The sequence below is a fragment of the Diadema antillarum genome, unplaced genomic scaffold, assembly GCF_040938485.1.
Source record: "Diadema antillarum isolate AM-2024a unplaced genomic scaffold, OU_Dant_1.0 seq00000854_RagTag, whole genome shotgun sequence".
Lineage (NCBI taxonomy): Eukaryota > Metazoa > Echinodermata > Echinoidea > Diadematoida > Diadematidae > Diadema > Diadema antillarum.
The window spans coordinates 281,368-300,795 of record NW_027271725.1 but is presented as its reverse complement, the minus strand read 5'-3'; the positions used below and the strand labels follow the sequence as shown (position 1 = coordinate 300,795).

The 19,428-nt window shown below is 38.0% G+C and overlaps 1 protein-coding gene across 1 annotated transcript; it reads right to left on the bottom strand.

The window, feature by feature from the left end:
• Positions 1-1,001: 1,001 nt before the first annotated feature.
• Positions 1,002-10,384, bottom strand: LOC139740425 (parkin coregulated gene protein homolog). Its single transcript, XM_071651017.1, has 3 exons — positions 9,886-10,384; positions 2,571-2,753; positions 1,002-1,301 (listed from the first exon to the last, which is right to left on the bottom strand). Exons 1-3 carry the CDS (start codon positions 10,240-10,242, stop codon positions 1,002-1,004), a joined length of 840 nt encoding a protein of 279 aa, XP_071507118.1. The 5' UTR covers positions 10,243-10,384.
• Between the last annotated feature and the right edge of the window lie 9,044 nt (positions 10,385-19,428).

Genomic DNA, 19,428 nt, shown 5'->3' with positions numbered 1-19,428 from the left:
GATTGTGTGCCATCAATACAATCCCATCATGAAATCAAATTTTGCTTGCTTTGGCAACAGGACAGATCCCTTCCATAGGTTTCTTTCTTTCTTTGATGCTTTTGATAGCGCCGAATGAGAAGAAAATTCTACGTTTTCTTGAAACAGTAAAGTTGCATTATGAATGTGCTATCAGTGATGAGGTCACGTGGTGTACACGTCACGTTGTCAGGAGGCTGTCATTACTTCCAAGACCTGCTGGTGTGTGACTAGGATTAATTCAATTTCTATCGAGTCAGAATTGGAAGCTCGCTTGTGTATGCTTGCTTTTCATCTTTACTGTGATATACAACAAATTAAATGGTGATGAAACTTTATTGCTACAAACACTAGTTCTGATTATTTCATCAGTCCCATTTTTTCCCAAAAAGTTGACCGAGTTAAATAAAAGAATAAAAATACAAACCGAAGAAAAAATAGAAGAGATTTCGTTTCGCAAACAAAATGATTCCCATTATACAGATTCTACGTCACAATCTTTCGAGTATGGATATATATGTACAAGAAATTGGTCAACACCTACGTTTTATTTTCCCTCTGAACCTTGAAGGCGTCTCTCTTCCTCTCTCTACCTTACGGGCAGAGATTAATGATTGCGATATTCAGCGGATGAGCATTTTGAATAGATCTAACAACATACAACGAATGACTATACAATTGTGTCCAAAGTGGTCAAAACCACACATAAGAAATCGAAATGCGTTTCTGTGACATACCGAGACACCGCAAATCTCACCGGACAGTTGCCGGAGAACGGATCATTTATCGGTCAGCAAGGGCAAAATATCATTAGCAACAGAAATCGAGGCTTGCGTTGTATTAGTCAAGTGCAGAATATAACAAGATGATATAAAAGAAAACTGTTTTGTTTTACACTCGAGACTGCCGTAATGTCACATTGATAACCAACCGACAACACGTACATTCACTGTCCGACGTGCAATATTGGACACTGAGAGCGCTCAATTCATCACACAGGATTCGTAAGTGGGCACCATGTACTTGATGTTGATGAAGGCGTCCGGCCCGCCGTATCGCTCGAAGATCTCCAGCGTTTTGTTGACTAGATCGCCGATGTTGTCGCCTTTCCACTGGTCGTACTCGATGCCGTCGCCCAGGTTCTTGTTCCGATTCTTGAAGAGGTTCATGACGGGCAGGATCTGGCGGTAGTAAGGGACCAGGGCCTCCCCAACGTTCTCGTAGCAGAGTACCAGCGTCTGCAGGAGCCGCATTGTAGCGCAGACGACTTCGACGTTTCGTGTCTGAAAAAAAAATGACATAATCGTTTCTTCAGACCAGAGCTGGGACACCATATTTGTAACGCACATAAATAAAGTGACTTGAAATGGGAAATTTTGATTTTAGAAAGGTATGTAAACCTATCACAAGACCGAATAATAAATTATTGCATTCCTGCATCCATCTAGATTGAAAGAATAGATAAAAATTACAATAAAAAGAAGTAATTGATTACTTTAATTCTGACGGCACTGGAAAAATGGGGCACTGTCATCGATTCTTGCCACATTATGTACTGATGGTTTACCCGTGAGTTGTAAGGTACTGGGTTCAATCCTCATCTTTAATAATTTAGTACTTACTGTCACCACGATGGGAGGGAACATTCAAAATATTTCATTCCAAGGCTTTTACCCGCTACAGAGGGAGGCTATAAATCTCGGAACTTAAAACTTCCCCGGCTGCTCAGTTGCGGATCAGTTTTTCAAACACTGTACATTATCTTATAAAAAAAGATATTTCTATCGATTTTTATACAAAAGAACTCTGGTCTACGGTCTACCGTTTAGTATTGTTTGCCAGTTGTTTATACACGATAAAGTTTCTGCATGGTGAATTATTGGTTTTGAATATTAATGGCCTGCCCAAATACTGGAGGTCACTGCTCATACTGTCATTACGTGCATTGACATCATGTCATCAGATGATAATACATTGTAACTCCAAATTTGACTGGGTTTAGAATGAACTGATGTGCATTTTCATTTCGAGTCTTGAAACCAGACGCTTTACTATGTAATATAACTATATAATAATACATGAAAATGTACTATCATTTTGTCATTTGTGATATTCATGTACATTGTTTGGAAATGAAAATAAAAAAGAATTTATGTCGACCATTTTAATGAAATTGCCCGTCTATTGTTGTAGTAAAACACTTGGCAGTCCCTCGGGATTTATTTCCCTTAATTTAATTCTTGTGAGCCTCAGGAAAACATAATCTCTGAGGAAAAATATAACTCCTGCAGAAATGCTAAGTGTTTTATATAACATGGTGGCCCACAATATTTTGTTATGTTCATCCTTATACGAACATAACAAAATAATAATGGGTCACCATCACGTGATTGCAATTAATCCAATCCCTGACGAGTATATGCCTAACTCGATGATGTCATGAAATAGTAATGCACATCAGAGGAAGTATTTTCTCAAAAGACATCGGGAAAAAGTCTTTCCTTTGTATGATGATTATGAGCAGTGAAATAATTATGACGTGTAATAAATACCTGGAGAGCCTTCTTGATGGGGAGAATGAGTTGTGGAATGACGGGGAAGACTTTGTGACCTCCATGGGTCAGCATGTCGTGCACGCCCTGGCGAGCGAAGAACTTATATGGGTGACGCGTTTCTGACAGTCCGTCGAAGAACAGGGGGAGGTAATGGTGAAAGTCGAGTTTCTCTATTTCCACCTATTTGGGCAAGAAGATCAACAAGAAGTAGAAATAAACTTTCGTCAGGGACTTCAGATCGTTAATCCAGGACCGCACACACACACACACACACACACACACACACACACGCAAAGAACATAACAAGCACTGGTAAATTAGATGATGTGTACATTGATACGATTAGTCAATCTTTAACATCAATCTTAAATTTTGGATTTTGGATTTTCAATGAATAAAAAAGAGAAAAAGAAAAAAGAAATCAATACGCTGGATAGATATTGTGCTATGCTTCTTACCCATGTATTAGTAAACATGTAAACACGCACAAAAAGCTAATGAACGTCCTTTCCAAATTCGGAACGCGCGCTCATCCTGTGCGGAAGTACATTGTAATGTATAAGGCTGGACAGCAGAGCGCTTGAAAGCCACTAATGAGGTACAGTTGTATTTTAGGGCTTAGCGGTCACTTAAACATCTAATGAATTGGTAAATGTCTGCTGTGATAGTAATGTCCATCATTGGCGTAGCCAGGGGGGGGGGGGGGCGATGGGGGCGATCGCCCCCCCCCCCCCCTAAGATTTGGACCGGGGATTTGGGAGGCGGAAAAAAAAATGCGTGTATACTGTATGCATGCACATGAAGCGGGTCTCCTTTGCAACCTTTCAACAAATAAGATATTTTTTTTTAATATTTCACTCAAAGTGTGCACCAGATCGTTGAATTTCAATTCAAAATATGCAAAATCTCTCGTGCTTGGGAGGGGGATACCCCCTCCCAAACCCTCCCCCTCTGTGCCTCTTTCCCTAGCTTAGTACACTTTTTATATTTACAAAAAATTATGAATAATTCCGAGTGCACAAGACTTATCACTTATATTCCGAAAACTCAAGGTTCCCTCATGTTTAAGGGGGATTTCCCCTTTTAATCGACACTTTCCTCCCTCAATCCTCCCCCCAATCAGTTTGTGTGTGTGTGTCATTTCCCAAATGTTGATTCCATCAAATATGCGTAGACGAGATATCTCAATTTCAACCTTAAAAAGGCAAAAGCTCCAAGGGTGGGGAAGGGTGGTTAAGGGTGGGGATAACACTCGCCCACGCCTTCTCCCTGCTCGCCCGCCCCTCCTCCCCCCCCCCTTCCGCCATGCATAGAAGTAGACTGTGGCTATACCCAGATCGCTTTATTTCAATTCTAAAAACGCAAAAGCTCCGCGAGCGGGAGGAGGAATCCCCCTTCCCCTAAGCTCTACCTCACTAGACTTTATACATACACACAGATGGTGCACATTCGGAATAAGAGCTAAATTCCGTGATTTTATCACTTCGATGAAAAAGTATTGCACCAAAAATTTGCAACAGATCGCTGAATTTCAGGTCTGAAAACGGAAAAATCACCTTCGTGTGATGGGAGGGGATATGCGCCTATCTACACCCTCGTGTGCATGCTTTTTCTGTTTGACTGCTGAACAGACGGTGTTCATGATATTCAGTGTAAGAATTAATACAAGAAGATTATTTAAATGATACCATTTTATAGGCAAATTGTTCAATAATAATCTACACTAAAATATAATGCAACTTTAAACAAGTGGGACTGTTTCAACTCATTAAAACACGCAAAAACATGCATCAAATTGCACCATTTGCAACATCAAAGTGCAAAAAGTTCTCACCGTGGGAGGGGGAACACCCCCTCCCACATCCTCCCCTCCCCCTTCGCTCTCTCCGCTCTCTCGGGTTCAGTCGCGTTCATGATATTCAGTGAAAAGAATTAATACAAGAAGCGTATTTAAATGATAGCATTTTATAGGCAAATTGTTCAATGATAATCTACATCAAAATATATACCTTAAACAAGTGGGATTGTTTCACGTCGATAAAACGCGCAAAAACATGCATCAAATTGCACAATTTGCAACATCAAAATGCAAAAAGTTCTTACCGTGGGAGGGGGGACACCCCCTCCCACACCCTCCCCTCCCCCTTCACTCGCTCCGCTCGCTCGGGTTCAGTCGCGTTCATGATATTCAGTGAAAAGAATTAATACAAGAAGTGTATTTAACTTATACCATTTTATAGGCAAATTGTTCAAAAATAATCTACTCTAAAATATACTGCTACCTTAAACAAGTGGGACTGTTTCACGTCGATAAAACGCGCAAAAATATGCATCTAATTGCACCATTTGCAACATCAAAATGCAAAAAGTTCTGACCGTGGGAGGGGGACACCCCCTCCCACACCCTCCCCTCCCCCCTCGCTCGCTCCGCTCGCTCGGGTTCAGTCGCGTTCATGATATTCAGTGAAAAGAAGTAATACAAGAAGTGTATTTAAATTGTGGCAAATTGTTCAATGATAATCTACATCAAAATATACTGCAACCTTAAACAAGTGGGACTGTTTCAACTCGTTAAAACACGCAAAAACATGCATCAAATTGCACCATTTGCAGCATCAAAATGCAAAAAGTTCTCACCGTGGGAGGGGGGACACCCCCCTCCCACACCCTCCCCTCCCCCTTCACTCGCTCCGCTCGCTCGGGTTCAGTCGCGTTCATGATATTCAGTGAAAAGAATTAATACAAGTGTATTTAACTTATACCATTTTATGGGCAAATTGTTCAATAATAATCTACATCAAAATAAACTGCTACTTTAAACAAGTGGGACTGTTTCACGTCGATAAAACGCACAAAAACATGCATCAAATTGCACCATTTACAACATCAAAATGCACAAAAAGTTCTTACCGTGGGAGGGGGGACACCCCCCTCCCACACCCTCCCCCCCTCGCTCGCTCCGCTCGCTCGGGCTCGGTCGCTTCGCTCCCTCGCAGACTAACCGCCCCCCCCCCCTAAGATGAAATCCTGGCTACGCCGTTGATGTCCAACAAAAAAGTGTCTTCGGTAATTTGCAAATTAAGGCGACGACTGTTCATGTAATGCATGCATGCATTTGAGTGCTTCTATCTTAACCACGGTCCATTGTGATTGCTTAGTTAAAACAAACAAGCTGTCAAAATTGAAAGCAAATAAGACTTTCTCTTAAGTACGCATTACATCTTTATTTTCTTTTCTTTTTCTTTCTTCTTCTTCTCGGAAAATCATGATATAGACAGGCTCAATAGGTGCAGGTGGAAACCACAAAACGCATCATGCTAATTTTCTCGAGGTAATGACCACTTATCTTCGTTCTGTTGCTGTGGCGTACAGACTTAGAGACTGCGCGCAGAGTCGCTTAGCAGTGTTGATAATAAAATTCACAAGCCCCTCCAATTATTTCGTTTCCAAATAAATCGCATAACCTCTTCTCTGTTGATGAGCATTAGCATCTTGAATCTTAAAGAGCTTCCTCTTCGAATGCAATGAGCCAACACAATAACCCACAACAAATTGTATGATTGTTAAGGGATTTATTCTATACTACAATTTTATGTAATTTTGATGCATATCTGTTATGTCTTAATACATCTATATTATAGTAATACCGTTACACTCCTCGAGGCAAGCGCAAGCACCGACATTCAGCCATGATGATAATATGCGTGTGTGTGTGTGTGTGTGTGTGTGTGTGTGTGTGTGAGTGTATGCGTGCGTGTGTGTGTGTGTGTGTGTGTGTGTTTGTGCATGCCTGTGCATCTATGCATGTATAGTCACATACACACTCGCGATACGTATCGTATATCCGACAAACATATACTTTACAGTTTTTCATCACCGAGTTTAAAACAAAGCGTATACATCTAATGTCTTCTATTAACAACAGAAGCTACAAACTGACGAATAACCCAAAGAGCAGCACCATCTTGGATAGCAACCGTAGTGCTGTTTCAGAATGTTTCTGTATAAACTTATGGTAATAAAACGTCTATATGTATATGCATATTCACAACAGTAGGTCAATATAAAACTCCGTTAGAGACGTGAATTTGACGAATTTTCGCCCATAGGGCTTTGTCGAGTCAATACATTTGACATTTGTATGTCAAATGTCAAATGTCAAATGTATTGACTCGACAAAGCCCTATGGGCGAAAATTCGTCAAATTCACGTCTCTAACGGAGTTTTTATATTGACCTACTGTTGTGAATCTATACTTTCTTAGGACTCCGAGCAGACACTAATTATTGCTGTTATATATATATATATATATATATATATATATATATACGATGAAGACAAACAAGTTGACATCCTTGCACGGATCTTCTTCAGGGTAACCGTGAAAGAAAGATCCGTGCAAGGGTCGAAAATTTGGTTTACAAATAAATGAAGTTGGAATGTAATGCATTATGTCAACTTGTTTGTCTTCATCGTCTTCATGCTCTTATTCCAACACGCGGATAATAATACCATCATACACACACACACACACACACACACACATATATATATATATATATATATATATATATATATATATATGTGTGTGTGTGTGTGTGTGTGTGTGTGAATACACATACCAACGTTCATAATGTCTATCACATATTAATAGACACACACTCTTAACATATATACATATAAACTTTATATAAACATAAATATAAATAGATCAACAAATGAATATAATAATACATAGGCATACATATACACATATTCATACGATATTATGAAAAGACAAAGAAGATGGTCCTATTCATTTACATGAGACATTGCACTGGATATCGTCACGTAATAAGCTTATCCCCTGGCACAGACAGCAGCCACTGGAATTGACTGCAAGGCATTTAAAATATTGATTTCCAGTACAGCTCTCCTACTACACAATGGTATATATCCGCGTATTGAAGATATAGGCAGCGCGATATACACGCACGAACATAATTATGTTTATTAAGAGAGCTGGAAATTCAGCTGCATTTAGTTGTCTTGACAACAGAGGTAAGGTCGTTTGGCAGGCGATAAGCAGCAAGTTTCTCTCTCGGCGCCGTCTTATTTCATGAGGGGGAGTGATCGTTTTTCCTCCCTCAAGTAAAACAGGATTTCTGAATACCAGAGTTACGCATCTATGAGCCAAGCGAGGGGAACAGTATATTATGAAGATCTATTTGCAGGTCATTAGAAAGAAAACATTGATATCGTTGCTATAATAAAAATCCGTATTCGTGTAAAGCGTTATTGGTATGAAGGTTTGATGCAAACGAAGCTGGAATATTTCTTATTATTGAAAAGGGAAAATGAGCACATACCGAACTCGCTTTGCTGCGCATGATTAACAATTCTTTCTCCTGAAATCAAGCGTATAATCATGTTGCGTATCACGAACATAAACAACAGTGCTCACGCCTATATGCATTACTGGATACATGCAAATCATCAATTCAGAGTTATAGCTAAACTAACAAATGGATAGACAGAAAAGATAAATACATTACACTATTATAGATAAGAAGGTGGATAAAAAAATGAGGGTATACCGAAGCAATTCTCGTTGTTTGAATAATGTCTTTTTTTTCCCCTGAGGCCTAGAAGCCCGTGGTTACACTTCATGCCGACAGCATTTAGCATTCTTAATCAAATTTCACCCTAAATCTGCTTTCATGGTCACTTCTCCTCTGTCACATGGCAACAACAAAATACTCCAAAGATCGTGATATAAACAATGAATGTCCATCGATAAAAATCAGATAGCATCGACGTTTCTTTTCTCTCTCTCTGTTTTTTTTTCTTTTCTTTTCTGGCGGGTCTAAAGACCCTACACTAAATTTGAGGTTCATGTAATAGGAGCGTGTGTGTGTTACATTGCAATTAGCGGGGATGTTTGATCCGAACCTATTTTTTCTTTTTTTGAATTGTCCAGCGCTTGATCAAATGTTTAATCAAAGTATGTTATTGATAATTTTGTTACATGTCCGTATTTTGCTTGGTATATGATTAGGTGTGTATTGTAATACGAGTAACTTGTGCTTCACAGAGACAGAAGTGGCGGCCATGATGATGACAGTATACTGATAGTGCAATAGTAATAGTTGTATTAGTGGTGATCAGTGCCTTGTACGGTAAAAAAAAGAAGAGAATTGAATATTAAGGAGGTGACGACATACATTTCATGGAACCTTTATTTATCAGTTAAAAGGCTACTGGCATATTATCACAGCAGACATTGCTGAAGGGTGAACCGTATCTGAAATATGCGATCACAACATCTTTGAAAGTGCACATTTTATATATATCACTCTATCTCTCTCTCTCTCTCTCTCTCTCTATCTATCTATCTATCTATCTATCTTTCTATTATAATAGGAGAGGGAGAAAGAGCGAGAGAGATGAGATTATGTATTATGTATGTATTCATAATTTATACACATTTATACAGGGAATAACATGACCTTTGTCGTTACCACTCAAGCAGGGGAAAATCAATTGAACAGTTCTTGCCTCGTCCTACAGAATTCACATTCTTTTCACAATGTCATGACATCGACATGAAGTGACAGTGAAACGGCCATTTAGATTCGTTGACTGCAGAATGTGCCCCCCGTCGACATAATGCCACTCGACTGACTGAAAACACGATCTCATTTCTCTGTAATTTCTTCACATTGTTAAACTGACCTTCAGTAACAAACAACATACATGCTCAATTTACTTCCCGTGTTATATGCGCCTCATCAACCCAACCATGCAGTGATCGAGTTATGTGCCCATGATGGCGGATATCAAACTGAATACAAATCCTCGGAGATACATGAAATACATGGGGAAGAGAAGAACGGAGAGGAGAAGATGCGATATCTACCTTTCTCGGTTCAAAGGAAAAGTATGCTTTGTGGTTTCCATGCATCAACAAGCCTTTAGAAAGCCAGTAACTTTTGATGAAAACTGATATTTCCATTATGCTCTATCTGCTTTCATTTCTAAAGTCGGCATCAACTTACGGTTTATTTGTCATACTGTGAATGAAGACTTATACAAAAGAATATGAATTGGGAAATTTCTCTTGTAAAGGGGGGGGGGTTAATTTCAAGTACGTTAGAGCGGGCAGAACAAATATGTTGGATTTTATTCTATCAGAGCTCAATGTAGTGACAAGTTTCATCGAAGGTTAATTGTCATTTCAATTGTACGCAGTGTATGGAAACCGATATTGATATCATGAATTACAAATCTTCATTAGATGTAAGTTTATTTTCGCCTCGTCTGACGCACTCACCTTCCATGCAATCTTGTTATGACTTGTGTCGTGTTCAACCATTATGGGAAAGTCTCCCCTCTCGTAGAAATAGCTGAAATCAGAAGGTTGGGATGGCTTCTCCTGGTACGCCCCTGCCTTTGGGGGAGGCTTCACGATGGCATTTTCTCTCCTGGACAGCGGGGAGAATGGAGAAGCTACGATGGCCGTACCCGATACATTGCCGCTGAACTTCTTGGACGACATAGTCTTCGCGCCATTTTGACTTGCCGTCGTCGTCTGCCGGGATCCGCCGCAAGTGCGGCCACCAGATTTAGAAGGATGCGTGGTGACCTCAGATGTATTCGCGTTCACTATGCGGAGTGTGTGTGTCGCCATGATTTCAGTCTCTTGTAATGGCAGCAAAATCAAGAAATCCTATATCTATAAATTATTTGCCACTGATTTCTTTTGGCACTAGCTGCGCTGTCAGATTTTCAATAGATACAAGAAATATATGCATAATACAGATCAGTTAGGTTTCCTGCATTGTTCAATGCGAGAAAGGTGCATCCTTTCTTCAATACTCGGTAGCACTCTCCCGGCAAATGCTAATCATGAGATACACACACAGACACACACACACACACACATTAAGACACGCTGTTGCTCGGGTTACCCTAGCCTAATGACTGCGGCACGCACAAGAATAGTCGATTAGATGTGTGAGTAGAGGATGCTGCTGGAGTACCAGCTACGCAGCCGTTCATGTTCAAGTGAACTGCGATGTAATGAACTTTAAATTGTGTACCAGTCTCCGTGCATGCTTACCAGGCTACCTACGGTCGAAGTATTTGTTGATATTACTCTGCCATAGTAACGACCCAGTTTGCAAACAGCGTCCAGGTAACGGCGATATTGTTTGAGCAGTCTAACTTCTATATAATTTATAAGTGCATTGCTTATCTCTTACGTGTATTGCTTTGCTTTCGTTTCCGTGTTCGTGCCCGACTTTTATACACTGATCAACTTGAACATTGCCCAGATCTTATCAAGTCATCCAGTATTGATTATTGTTTCATCACCTATTCCCTTGATCTCTCCAAACAATGACATTAAAGACTCGAATGAAATTGTGAAAAGAATATAGTCGTGGGAATTTAAAGTCTTGTTCGTTTTTCCCAATAGGACCGATGTGAATTCTATTTATAGCATAAAGGAAAAGTGTGTAAGGAATGAGAAGTATATCTGCGGGATCACTTTGAATTACCATCTCAATTCTCACTACAAAAACACTGGGAATCTGAATCAAACAGTTACGGTAAAGGCTATGTTCGTTTTAATTGATTCACTCGACTGAGAATAATGTTGAACGGTATCGTAAAATTTTCGGAGACAGAGAGAGAGAGAGAGAGAGAGAGAGAGGGAGGGTAATACACGGATATAATTATTTTGTTTACACATCTATACACGCATACAGCTATGTATACGGGTGTATAATGTATGTGTATGATGTGTATGCGTGTGTGTGTAAGGGTGGGGGTATATCGAAAAAAAAAAATCACTCCATTCCAATACCGGACAATCTAATAACTGACTTGATAGTTGGTTTTGTCTATTTGCTATGTTTCTGTTTCTGGGAGGGAGGGGGTCCTTTTTAACTATTGTACTGCATGTCTGAGGTTTATGTTAAGCGAATATCACTGCATAAAAATACTTTATGAATTAATTCATCAGCGTTTCCGATCTTCTGATCTGATTTCGTGTGGCAGTATTTTACATTAATCTAAGGTACGGTTATTCTTGGATAAGACATTCACTTAAAAAAAAACCAACAACAAACATCAGCCTAAACCCGATTACTATATCCTAAGTCTACTTTAAATCCTCAGCACTCGTTGTTAAAAACTGTCTAAATCATGACTTCTGTCTGCTTGTTGTGTTAAGACTTAAAAGATGAACAAAATAGAACTTTAACACGAGTACAGTACCTTATCCTATCCAGTTTATTTGCCTTATTTGTGAGTATCTTTTTCCACGACTCATGAATATAAACAGTATATTTCACAGCATATTAAATAGGCATCGATACACTCTTTCAGTTTAATAAAAGTGACCGTCATTACATTGAGATCTTGGCTATAATTGCGTCTAAGCGGGGAAAAAATGTTTACACGTACTTGAGTCACTATTAGATAATAAATGAAAATGAAAATGAAAGGCAGTTGTAATAAAGATAATTCTTCTCTGTGTGTCTATGTTGATGTATATTTCAAAGTGTGCTCAAAAGGGTTGTACCTGTAGGCGTTCTTCAAAATTATGTTTATATGTGTTTTCATACCTTCCTGTTTGTTGTTTCACAGCTATAGTGCAAGCAATGTGTAATTTATGCCTTTTAACAAACGCTTCAACCCTGACAAAAAGTGTAAAATAAAGAAAGACGCAACAAAAGCAAAAACACGCTGCAATGACAGAGTGTGGTAAGTGTATGATATTTATTCTATCCAAAATAGTTTATGCTGAATCAGAGAAAATGACATGCTCATACTTTCAAACTCATATGTTGTAGTGTACGACAGATTCATTTAATATTTGCGAGACGTCATCCAATGAAAGCAGTGCAACACCAATAATAATAATCATTGTGTTATATACATTATAGATGGACTGCAGTTTTGTAGGTACAGATGAAGTAATTTTTTCTTTTTCTTTTTCTTCTCATCAGATGAAGATCTTAACTTACTTCACATTGATCCAATTCCGATTGGAAACAGAAAAAACCCCAAAAGTATATACTAAAAACTTGGCGACACAAAATTACTCAAACAGGCAGCATTTTCATTGCCACACAGGCACTACTGTGGCAATGAAAATGCCTTCAACGTGTATGGGCACGTATTTATAGAGTTCACAGCGGCGTTGATTTAAAAATAGTATGCTTTTAGTGTGTCAATTTCAGCGGTGAGGCGGGCTAGGAGAGAGAGATCGAGAGAAAAGGCATTCGAGGGAGGTACCCTCCCTAAATGTTATCTGTCTTTGTTCATTTTTTTTTTCAATGCATTCATTTTCTTCCATCAGTCTTAACTCCAACTTCCATATCACTATTCTTTGTCCCAGACTAAGTTTTGCATGCTTTATGCATGAGCGAATAATTTCAACACGCCGGAGATAATTTCTCAATCGTTAGTTAATTTTAGCACAAACGAACTGCCATATGCGCACCGCAAATACATATGTATTTATAAACAAACACCAACGAACACTCAAACAAATCCTCATAATGCATATAAGCCACCTCAACACACATTCTTCCATAATATACAATAACACACACACACACACACACACACACACACACGCACGCACGAACGGACACTCAATCATCATGTGCACGCCCACATACACGCACACACTTCCTCGAAACCTCACCACGACTTTTTACATGGCTTGTTTGCATGGATGTAGCCATGTAAGTTATGTGTTGGTATTTCAATGACTACCGGTATGTCAAAAATGATATTATCCTTGTTTGTTATATTCTCCTTCCCCATCTCGGAATATCGCTCTTGAACAAGATATGATTTGTATATGGTAACTTAATGTTCTGCTTTTTTTTTTTTGTTCTTTTTTACAATTCCTCTACGTTGTTCAGTGATTGCGTTATTCTAATCAAGTTGATTGTTGTAAATAATGTGATTCTGTATAATTTTTCAATAAAACATTAAAAAAAAATGATATTACCCCCCAAAATGTGCTTCGAGGGCGGGCGACAATGTGTGCCATCAGCCGTCAGCACAAATTGTCGCCAGACGACAATTTGTGCTGGGGCGACAATTTGTGCCGTTCAGCTCCATGCACAAATTGTCGCCTGTTTCAGGGGCCGGGCGACAATTTGTGTCGCAACAGGGGGCGTGCGCCGGTTACTAGTATGCCCCCCTCTGGATCCGCCACTGGTAATGGTAATAATGGAAGAGGTAAAAGGACTGCTTCCTTTATTTGCTCCCCAGCTTTGTATTTGAATTTGTATTTGCATCCTCCAACCTCCCTGGTAATACTAAGCAGAAATCATAATTGTTGGCACACACACAAACACACACACACACACACACACACACACACACACACACAAATACATTCAGCAAAAAAAGAAAGTAAACGCTTTTTCAAGTTTAGATTTCTCATAGAATATTTGGCTGAAAGCTAATGTTTTATATACCATATTAAAGGTAATTTGATTGGCTATCAACCTGGTAGGTCAACAAAAAGGGAAACTTAACGCATGAGTGAACACCATTGTTTTTTCTCTTCCAGGGCACAAAAGTAAAAATTGCAAAACTGAACAAGTTGTCATTCATGCGTATGTGCTCTTCCATAGAACAATAAGAACAAACAACAAATTTCACACAAAAAGAAACATGAATTAAGTTGCAAAAACAAACCTTTGATCTCTATATCTTTAAAGCCCAAAAGATCAATGAAGGCTAAAAGTAATGAAGGAAAATAAAGCATCTTATGTCAAATCTAAATTCAAATGAAATAAGAGAAGAAGTAATAATTAACAAAAATGGTACACTGTATAAATTTGAGGGTTTTTTTCAAATTAGGAAATTGTAAATAGTGTTTGGTTCTTGAAATTGTCACATGGATTTTAAATCACTAGTTTTAAAGAAATAAATAAAGAAATTTTTCCCCTTTAGTTTCCCACTTTGCTTTCCTTAGAGGTAATAAAGAGATAAAGAAAACAAAAACTTAGTTTTCCCATTTCATTCAGGTCTCTCATTGTGTTAAACTGGTCTTTTGTTGTCAATGTTATCGTGAAGGGCATTTGCAAATGAAAGAGAACATGTCAATTTTTGAAATTTTTAATCATGTGCCTTGGAGGACAAAAACGAATGTGCTCACTCATGCGTAAAGTTTTCTTTTAAATTAACCTATGAGCTTAATAGCCAATTAAATTACCTTTAATATGGTATATAACACATTGATTTTCATAAAAATCTATGAAAAATATGACCTCGAAAGTGTTTACTTTCTTTTTTTGCTGAGTATATATATATATATATATATATATATATATATACATATATATGATAATATACATATTTACGTGTATGTGTGCGAACACACAAACACACACATAGGCCGACAGGGAAATCATCCTGCATGACCTTTTGTGGGTTTTGTGATGCAAGGTTATTACAAATACTCTGATACATTTGTACGCCCTTTCCTTGAAGAAAACCCAAACCCAGAAAGAAATGTGGATTGAGTGAAAACAGCAACATTAGTAGAACACATCAGTGAAAGTTTGACGAAAATCGGACGATCTATGCAAAAGTTGAGAATTTTTTAAGTTTTGGTGTTGGAACTGCTGGATGAGGAGACTAGTAGAGGTTGTGACGTATGTGAGGACAACAATATAAAGAGAATGTAAAGGGAATTCCACAAAAATTAATTTTTCATGAAAATTACACATTCCATCAAATTCATACTGACATATGTTAAGAGTAGCAATTATTTCCCCTGCTTTCTGAAAGTGGTTAGTCAAGTGCTCTTTCATTATGCTAAAAAAGTGAATTTTTGTGGAATTCCCTTTATATTTTCTATATATTGTTGTCCACATTTGACATCACAACTTCTAGTAGTCTCCTCATCCAACGGTTCCCACACCAAAACTTTAAAAATTTGTAACTTTTGCATCGATTGCCCGATTTTTCTCAAACTTTTGATTATGTGTTCTACTAGTGTTGCTGCTTTCACTCAATCCATATTTCTTTTTGGGTTTGAATTTCCTTTAAAATCAAATGTCACACCATCAAAATCATCTCTCAATGAATTAAGCCACATCTCTGGATCACACAAAAATAACACGACAAAGACACATTGTATACTAAACACAGGTATCTCTCAATATATTCTGTGAACACATATTCCAAGTCTATAAACATCACATACCAAAAAATAAAACTGTGACAATATTAGATGTACTTAACAATTGTAAAGCAATAGCACATAATATAAATAATACACAAGTACTCACTAAACTGATGTGGCAAGCATTAAGTCAAGATATACACATCTGCTAATGTCACCTAGAACACAAAAAATAAATATGCATTTTCAGTAGTGGTATGCCATAAATCCTAAATATATATTACAATAATTCAGATGTGAGTTTACATTTGCCAAAGAATCGGGGTTTTCAGAACATTGCTTCTTTAGATACAAACGTACAGGTAACCTCTCACTGTGGCGTATTCTGGTATTGACAGTTTGAACATTTTTATGAGGTGATGAGCTTTGCTCCGCACACTTTTTCCTCGATACACTATAGTAATGAAAAAAAAAAAGGATTTCATTTCTTCTGTGAATTAAAATACGGAGTATGTGAGTACACTGGAATGAGCGTATGTGTGAGTGAACATGAGTATGTGACGGTGTGGGTATGAAGTGGATTTTTAACAGCGAGATGGGCACATGTTTACTTGCCCCCCTTCTAGGGTACGGACCATTTCACACCATAAGGAATGGCATCTTGTACGACAGATTCCAAACAATTCTATTATTTTCACTTCGGAGATAATGTGGCCTTCTATGAACCATTAACTCAAAGAAATGGAATCAAAATCTATGAACACATAGACTTAACATGATCATTGACCACATGTATTCCTAAATACCAAAAAAAGAAGAAGAAAATGCTACATCTACTAGCAGAATGAATTGGGAAATAAGATGTAAAATTTTGCCTTCAGCACCTTTGGAGGTGGCGGGATAATTTGTAATTATGTACATGTCTTTATACTATAATACATTTGTAAGATTATCTTTATACTGTCATACTTTTGTCTAGATTACCATAACTTTCTAGGCAAAAATCAGGGCGTACTCGCTGCACCTGGACACCCAAGAAACAAAGAGTGAAGAAAAATTAACAAAAAAAAAAACAACAAAAAGGTTCCACACATCACTCTTGTGTTGCTCAGCGCTTCGTATTTCCATGGCAACATGCCATTTTATCACTTTCTCTTATACCAAATTGGTTTAATGACTGATACTAAAAGGGGCGTGCGCATCTGCATGGATAAGATACTTCCCCATTTCCTTCATATATTGTGCAGACAGTTGATGCCTCATGCACAGCAGGTCTATACATAGTCTTCCTTCTTGCTAACACAAGCCTTTAACACTGGCAACATAAAATGCAAGGCCTGCCTCTTTTTTATATCTACAGTTTTTCCCTTCAAAATACTGAATACCTGCATTGGTTTGGATGGGCATAGTAAATATTCTTGTCCCTAAAAACCTAGTACTTTCCAATCTGGATTTGATTGCATCACAAAATATATGAAAGTCAGCTCTATAAATCCACCACACCAGGTGCTTTTCTACAACACACCAACAATAGATAATGCTTCAGCAACATAAATAACACAGCATTTGTGTACAGCCATTCTACCACACAGCACCAACACTCCTCCTCTTTAAGACTACAGGTTATTATTTCCTTTTTTAGTTGAAAAAAATATGTTTCATTGCATTATTTCATCTGTACAGGAAGTATATACACTCCATACACACCAACAATTTAAAAGATGGAATTAATTTCAATTCTCTGTGAAAGAAATGAAAATAAAAATAGATGTGTACATAAAAAACAGACAGACTTTTCATGACATATATTTAAGTGGGTGAAGAAATAGTGAAGATGAAAAATAAAAAGATTGACTGAGATGCTTCTATCTTATTAAACATAAAACACACTGAGTGACCATAAGCAAATTGGGTCATACTGGGCTGGGTATTGCTTACTCTTCTTCCATTCTTTTCGATTCATGAACACAAAAACTTTTACTTGGTATTCACATACTTTTCTGTTTATACATGTCTTTAAGCATTTGTTGCTTGACAATGTTCAAAAGATATACAAATGGTGAAGGGTTGCAAGTGTGAAATCGTGTCCCATTGCACAAGTAAAGACCGTACACTATTTGTTTTATAAAACACCTTGCACATCAATATGTGGTCCACATTGACTCTTGAATAAAGTACAGAAATAGCAACCATTTTCATGAAAGGCGAATGGTTGTACATTGTAGTGTGGCACAGTACAGTCAGTCATACGTGAAAGCAATCGGTTGAAGTTGCCAACAATAAAATAAATGACTGAATGCGCCGCACAGGTATGTATATTGTGATGTCAGAGACACGCAATGGTGCAAAAACTGAATTAATTATGAGCCTAATTAACACAAGAGTCAATGTAAATAGGTAATATCAGCACGCAATATCCAAAATTGCTTGACAACAGCTGCACAGCTCAACAGGAACACTGTGCAACGGTACTTTTATCTGCATGTCGCGTGATGAGCAATTGACTAATCGGATAGCTAGACTATTTTTGGATGATGTATGATACTGCCTAGCATCTCACTTGGATCACAGCTTGGTAGTCTGGTAATTTCAGCTGAATGGAAGTGATGGCTTCATGTCAACATACATTTAGTCACCTTAGTTCTTGATCAGATACAATTATGTCATTAATATGATGGGAGATCACCAAATCTAGCGTCAAAAAAAGAAAGAAAGAATCAAACTTAAGTACAAGTGTGAGATACAACCGAGAGGCAAACAATTGGATCCTCACAGTATCATTGTCTTAGGAATGCAGTGTGGCATGAATAAGTGACTCTATCATGTATACTCAAACTTTGTTTGGGACATGGTTTTACTCTGTGAGCACAGATGACTTAAATTGTACAAATGAATCAAATGTATTACACAATCAGTAATGGGAGGGGGAGATTTACTTCTTTTGCCTTTAACAGAAGAAGCTCTCTGATGTTGAACCTGTGTCTGAACTATTGTATATTTTGGAACAAGATAATTATAAAAATAATCACCATGTAGTCAACTGTAGTCATGAATATTCTCTATATTCCTTTTTTTTGTTGTAAATGAAACAGTTACTTATTTTTTTTTTCTTACCAGGTTTGAACATCTCACTTTATCTGACTTCTGGGAGCATCCATCTTTCTTAGATTTGCAGATATTCAAACACCCCAATGGCTAAACATACTCTGACGAAAATTCATGTCATAGTACTTGTACTGTTGGTTTGCAGCTATCACTAGCCTTTTTCACATATTAACATTATGTACTCTCACAGATGAACTTTAATCCCATCTGACAGATTGATAGATAGATAGATCGATGAATGGATAGATAGACAGATAGAAGGACAGACAGACAGACAGACAGGTAAAAGTTAGAGGAGAGAGAGAGAGAGAGAGAGAGAGGGAAGTACATCTTATGTGTGTTACCAAATACTGCAAAAATATCGGTGAATAGTTACTGTTAAATTCATATCATACAGGCAGGTGAAAGGCTTTAATCGCACAAGAGTAATGCAATTTAGCAGTCATTGAGATTGTCACATCCAAAGCTTCAGTTTCAGGCTTTTAGCTGTTGTGTTGTTTAGTTGCTGCAGTTGTAGATCTACCGGTAGTCAAAACCTACAGTCAGTCTTTCTCAGCAGAGGCCACAGTCTTTGAGCTATGATTGCACATTGCAGGGAAGAAATCA